A 6,681-nucleotide genomic window follows, 5' to 3' on the forward strand; every position below is an offset into this window, starting at 1 on the left:
GTTTGTTGACCCCTTCAAAGAACTCTAATAGATTAGTAAGACACGATTTCTCTTTACAGAAACCATGTTGACTATTGCTCAAGAGTTTATGTTTTTCTATGTGTCTGACAATTTTGTTCTTTACTATTGTTTCAACTAATTTGCCCGGTACCGACGTTAGACTTACCGGTCTGTAATTGCCGGGATCACCCCTAGAGCCCTTTTTAAATATTGGCGTTACATTAGCTAACTTCCAGTCATTGGGTACCGAAGCCGATTTAAAGGACAGGTTACAAACCTTAGTTAATAGTTCCGCAACTTCACATTTGAGTTCTTTCAGAACTCTTGGGTGAATGCCATCTGGTCCCGGTGACTTGTTAATGTTGAGTTTATCAATTAATTCCAAAACCTCCTCTAGTGATACTTCAATCTGTGACAGTTCCTCAGATTTGTCACCTACAAAAGCCAGCTCAGGTTTGGGAATCTCCCTAACATCCTCAGCCGTGAAGACTGAAGCAAAGAATCCATTTAGTTTCTCCGCAATGACTTTATCATCTTTAAGCGCTCCTTTTGTATTTTCATCGTCAAGGGGCCCCACTGGTTGTTTAGCAGGCTTCCTGCTTCTGATGTACTTAAAAAACATTTTGTTAATACCTTTGGAGTTTTTGGCTAGCCGTTCTTCAAACTCCTCTTTGGCTTTTCTTATTACACTCTTGCACTTAAGTTGGCAGTGTTTGTGCTCCTTTCTATTTGCCTCACTAGGATTTGACTTCCACTTTTTAAAGGAAGTCTTTTTATCTCTCACTGCTTCTTTTACATGGTTGTTAAGCCACGGTGGCTCTTTTTTAGTTCTTTTACTGTTTTTTCTTAATTTGGGGTATACATTGAAGTTGAGCCTCTATTATGGTGTCTTTAAAAAGGGCCCACGCAACTTGCAGGGATTTCACTTTAGTCACTGTACCTTTTAACTTTTGTCTAACTAACCCCCTCATTTTTGTATAGTTCCCCCTTTTGAAATTAAAGGCCACAGTGTTGGGCAGTTGAGGTGTTCTTCCCACCACAGGGATGTTGAATGCTATTGTATTATGGTCACTATTTCCAAGCGGTCCCACTATAGTTACCTCTTGGACCAGCTCCTGCGCTCCACTCAGGATTAAATCTAGAGTCGCCTCTCCCCTTGTGGGTTCCCGTACCAGCTGCTCCATGAAGCAGTCATTTAAAGTATCGAGAAATTTTATCTCTGCATTTCGTCCTGAAGTGAAATGTTCCCAGTCAATATGGGGATAATTGAAATCCCCCACTATTATTGGGTTCTTAATTTTGATAGCCTCTCTAATTTCCCTTAGCATTTCATCATCACTATTACTGTCCTGGTCAGGTTGTCGATAATAGATCCCTAATGTTATATTTTTACTAGAGCATGAAATTTCTGTCCATAGAGACTCTATGGAACCTGTGGATTCGCTTAAGATTTTTACTTCATTTGAATCTACACTTTCTTTAACATATAGTGCCACTCCTCCCCCTGCACGGCCTGTTCTGTCCTTCCGATATATTTTGTACCCCGGAATGATTGTGTCCCATTGATTGCTCTCAGTCCACCAGGTTTCTGTGATGCCTATTATATCTATATCCTCCTTTATCACAAGGCACTCTAGTTCACCCATCTTATTATTTAGACTTCTGGCATTTGTGTACAAGCACTTTAAAAACTTGTCCCTGTTTATTAGCCTGCCTTTTTCTGATGTGCCAGATTCTTTTTTATGTGACTGTTTATCATCTGATCCGGCCCTTACATTATACTTTTCAGTCCTCTGCTCCTGACTATAACCTGGAGATTCTCTATCATCAGACTCTCCCCTAAGAGAAGTCTGTGTCCGATCCACACGCTCCTCTGCAGCAGTCGGCTTTCCCCCATCTCCTAGTTTAAAAACTGCTCTACAACCTTTTTAATGTTTAGTGCCAGCAGTCTGGTTCCACTTTGGTTTAGGTAGAGCCCATCTCTCCTGTATAGGCTCCTCCCATCCCAGAAGTTTCCCCAGTTCCTAATGAACGTGAACCCCTCCTCTCTACACCATCGTCTCATCCACGCATTGAGACTCTGAAGCTCTGCCTGCCTACCTGGCCCTGCGCGTGGAACTGGGAGCATTTCTGAAAATGCCACCATAGAGGTCCTGGATTTCAGTCTCTTCCCTAGCAGCCTAAATTTGGCTTCCAGGACATCTCTCCTACCCTTCCCTATGTCATTGGTACCTACATGTACCACGACCACCGGCTCCTCCCCAGCACTACACATAAGTCTATCTAGATGCCTCGAGAGATCCGCAACCTTCGCACCAGGCAGGCAGTCACCATACGGTTCTCCCGGGCATCACAGACCCAGCTATCTACATTTCTAATAATCGAATCTCCCATTACTAACACCTGCCTGGTGTTAAGGTGAAAATAAGTGAAGTTCTATTCAATAAGCTGCAATAGTTCCACTTATCTCATTCCAGCTCTTTTTGGAGCAATGTAATGTTGTTTGAGCCTTACGAGAAGCATACCATTTTCAGAGGACTAACTGATGATGTTCTTAATGACAAGTGTCTGAAAATTGAACTAGAAACACACAGAATTTCAAAAAAGGAACAATTTAAAAAAAAACTTTTTAAAAAGAATGATTACTTTCTTTACAGTAACTGTGTTTCTTTGAGGTGCTTTGTCCATGTGGATACAGTTAAAGCATGCAAGCACACCACGTGAGACGGGAATCTTTTGACCAGCAGTGTCTTTTGGGGCCCCATCTGCATCTTGCATATTCTTGTATCCCCCTCCAACCCCAATGGTGCGTAGGGCAGAGCAGCCCCAAACGCCTCAGTTCCATTATTCAGGGTATGTCTACACTACAGCAGCACAGCTATGGCAATGCAGCTGTACCGCTGTAGAGTAGACACTTCCTACATCGACAGAAAGGGTTTTTCCATCAATGAAGTTAATTCACCTCTCCAAGAGATTGTAGCTAAGTCAAATAAATAATTCTTCCGTCGCCCTAGCTACATCTACGCTGGGGGTTAGATCAATCTAACTACATTGCACATAGTGTGAAATTTTTCACAGCCCTAAGCAACAAAGCTAGATTGATCTAATTTTTAAGCGCAGAACAGGTCTAATTCAGAATCCCAGCATATCTGAACTCTGAGGAAGTGGCAATGGAGGGAGCACATTGGGATCCATACAGACAAAATATCTTGAAGAACTACAATGACCATTCTTTCTTCTTTGAGTCTTTGGCTGTGCGGTTCCCTCTTATGACTAGTTCGCAATTCCCAGATTAATACAAAGGTCTGAGAAATCCTACCTAACTATACCTAGCTAAATAAGGATTGAAGAACAGGTCTCAGATACAGCATCTGATCTAGACACCAAATCTAGGCCACAAAGCTTGGTAAAGGTATGGGCTAAGCTCAAAGTGGTTACCCTGATACAGGAATAGTTGTCAGGTATGCTGAGGAGGTTGCCTGGGCTCTAATTGAGTGCTCTGATGCTTGAAGGAAGGAGCATATATGCTGCTAGTTGATAAATTGTGATCTGCTATGTGTTCCACTTGGGTTTGAGTGTGAGTTAGGAAAAAAGGGGAGGTTGATAGTTTTGTTTAAAGTAAAATAGGACACCACCTTGTGAGGAATTCAGTACCACCTTATCCTTGTGGAAGACAATATGGGGGGGGCGGGGGGGGAAATGGGAGGATGTCAGTCATTAGTGCTTTAGTCTCACTAACTCTCCTGCCGGAGGCAATAGCCACCAGTACCACAGTTTTGAATGTGAGATGGTGAGGAAAGCACTTAGATAAGGAGTGTAAAGATGGATTCCATAAGGTCCATAAGAAATACACAAGTTCTCCATAATCAAACATCTGTAGAGCCAAAAGAGAGTTCCCTCAGCATTAGGTGCACTGGCCTCTACCACTGGAGCTAAGGGAAGTGCTCTGTAAACTGACAGGTAGAGAAGGACCTTTATATTCCTCCAGACAGTCAATAAAGGACAACATGCTCACAGAAAACACATACTATGTTAACCTGTGCCCACTAAAAAAATATGCACTTGTAGATGAGATTTGGGGGGGGGGGGACATAGCTTGAAGCAAACTCCTCAGAGCAACTCAGGGAGAAAGGGAAAAGCAGCAGAGCACCCCACTTCTCAACGGCCAGGAGGCTCTGCATATGGGAAAAGAGATCGGAAACCCCTTTTCCCTCCCGGCAGATGAGGATGCAGTGGAGCTGCCAGTGCCTCTGACACAGACTAGCCAGAACTTTATACAAAAGACGGAGGCTCCAGGGTGGTCCAAGGGGAAACGCTGCATGAAGAGGTAGTAGGGAGCCTGGGCTCTCGACAGAGAGAGTCCCAGAGCTCGGCGTTGGGGCCCCCACCCGCCGGTCACGCCTGCCTAGGTGATGGGCACATCCCCGACTAGGAGCCGCCTGGGCGAAGAGGGGGGCTCCCGGAGGGACAGCGCTCCGGGCTCTGGACGTGCGAGGTGCTGATGGCGGGGCCTGGCCCCGGCCCCGCAGAGCGATTGACTGTGGCCCTGGGAAGCAGGTCGGTGAATAGGTGCGGAGGCAGCCCGGAGATGGGGGCCCGGCCCTGGCTGCCCCTCACCGTGCGGAGCCTCCCCTTGGGCCGGTAGCCGCCTGCGGCCGTGCCGGGGGGTCTGTGTTGCAAGGCAAAGGCCCGGACTCACCCTCGGTCACCTCCAGCACCTTCACCTGCTCCTCTGCGGCCGCACGCACGCCCTGCACCGGGCACAGGATGCCGGTCAGCGTCTCCACCAGCGCCTCCTTCAGGCCCTGCGCCACCAGCCCCGCGCCCGCCATCCCGCCACCGCTCCGGCTAGCAGTCTCCACAGTACGGGCCGCCGCGCGCGCCAAACGCGCACACGTCACGCAACGACGGCACGCGGCGCCTCCGAGGGAAGATGGGAGCCGCGCACAGCGCCCCCGCAGGCCGGCGGGGAACTGCATGTGACCCCGTGTGCGGTGTGCCTGTGCATGATGTGTCCTGTGAGCGGTGCCCGCAGGAGCCTGAGCAGGGGCATCGCCTCAGCTGTGCAACCCTCACTTTCTTAAAACCTTATTTTTCTTACACGTCATATTTTATTTTTTTCAAAAACAATTGAACAAATAGAAATTGTACCACGTTGACCCCCAACCTAGGTTGTCAGATTTGCCCTTTTGATCAACCCTACAAACTTCTGCCACTGAAGCTAAGAGAAGAATTGGTAGCAGTAGTAGACCCCCAAGGGGGTTTCATAGATAATTTGCTGACAGCAGTGGAATATTAAACCCCCTACTCCAAATCATAGAGGCACTAGACCTTCTCACTAAAATAGTTGTAAGATATTTTTTTAACATGGGCAAAACAATGTATTTTCCCCTAACCTCAGTCTCAGGAGCAGATGAACTGGATGGTTCAGAAATTCTTATCTTGATGCATACACCTGGCTGGCATAGAAAATTTCAGCCCAATCTGTTAAAATTGGCAAAGTTATTAAAAAATAGCAAAAGGATCTTACAATGTGCAGTGTTGGGCAACCTTAACTAACCACAGTACTACTGTAACCCATGTGCCTAATAGGGAGATAGCCCTTTAAGAAACCCATTGGGGGAGGTAGGAGTGAGCTGTGTCTGGGTCATTGTTGCTAGGCAGATTAAGCACTCAACATACAGAAGTTTATGGAATTGGGTGTGGTAGTTTTGGGTCTGCTCCAATAGGTTCCCTGTTGCTGGAGTCAGACTCCATGAGGGTGAGCAGTCAGGGCAGCTGCTTTGCAGAAGGCCATCTGCCCTGTGTGAGTTGGGAAAAGCTGAGCTCAGGAGCAAGAAGCAGGCTGGTGTCCCTAACTCTGAAGCAGGTTAGTGATATTGTTAACCCTCTAACAGGGAAGTAGGGGCAATGCTAATTATAGCAAGGGGAAACTGGAAGGGGGAAAATAACTTCTATTTTAATTGTATGCTTTGAATGTTGTTTTGATTTTAGCCAAAATGTTCTAGTTAAATGGTCTCAACTAGTCACCAACTTTTCTTTAAATGTAGTAATGCGGAAGGAGTCATTTCTATTTTGCTATTCTCAGTTTTGTATTTTCTTGTAATGGGGTTTTCTTTAAATCTATACACTTAACTGAGTGACTGGTTAATCTGTTAGCTGACTGGCTAGCAGTGATTTCAGCAGAGGAAGAGTCTGCATGGATTCCAACTGATGATTCTTACAAGCAAGTGAAGGAAAGATGTTGTTTTAGACTCAGCAGACTGTATAGATCTTGGTGATCAAAGACTCTGAGACTTAGGTGAACAAAACCTAAGCTTCTGGGAATTCTCAGTTTCTTCTTACTGTACTTCTTTCTGTGGGGACTGAACCATTCAGATTTTAATTCGCCTTCTTTATTTATGTTTATGTATAACTGTGTGAAGGTAATGTCTGTGGATTATAAAATAGCCATGTCATGCTGTAAAAATTAGATTATTATTTGTTTCTTTATCATAAAATTTTATAAAGTTATTTAATTAAATTCATTTCTTTAGTTCCTTTTGGGACTTGAATGGGGGGAGGTTGGCCCTGTGCAATCCTTGCTGAAAATCCTTAGAGACTGAACTCTGGGTCTCCAGCTACTTTCTGTGGGAGTTGGGTTTTTTTTTAGGAACTGGAGATGGAAAATGAAGTGAACTC

The 6,681-nt window shown here is 45.4% G+C and overlaps 1 protein-coding gene across 1 annotated transcript in view; it reads right to left on the reverse strand.

Annotated features, from left to right (window-relative positions):
- The window catches only part of IPO9 (importin 9), a 194,319-nt gene extending 189,340 nt beyond the window's left edge, over positions 1 to 4,979 (reverse strand). The window contains exon 1 of the mRNA XM_065403806.1: positions 4,700 to 4,979. Coding sequence (XP_065259878.1) covers positions 4,700 to 4,979 — 280 coding nt within the window. The remainder of the gene's footprint in view (positions 1 to 4,699) is intronic.
- Between the last annotated feature and the right edge of the window lie 1,702 nt (positions 4,980 to 6,681).

Source organism: Emys orbicularis, chromosome 4, assembly GCF_028017835.1.
Source record: "Emys orbicularis isolate rEmyOrb1 chromosome 4, rEmyOrb1.hap1, whole genome shotgun sequence".
Taxonomy (NCBI): Eukaryota; Metazoa; Chordata; order Testudines; family Emydidae; genus Emys; species Emys orbicularis.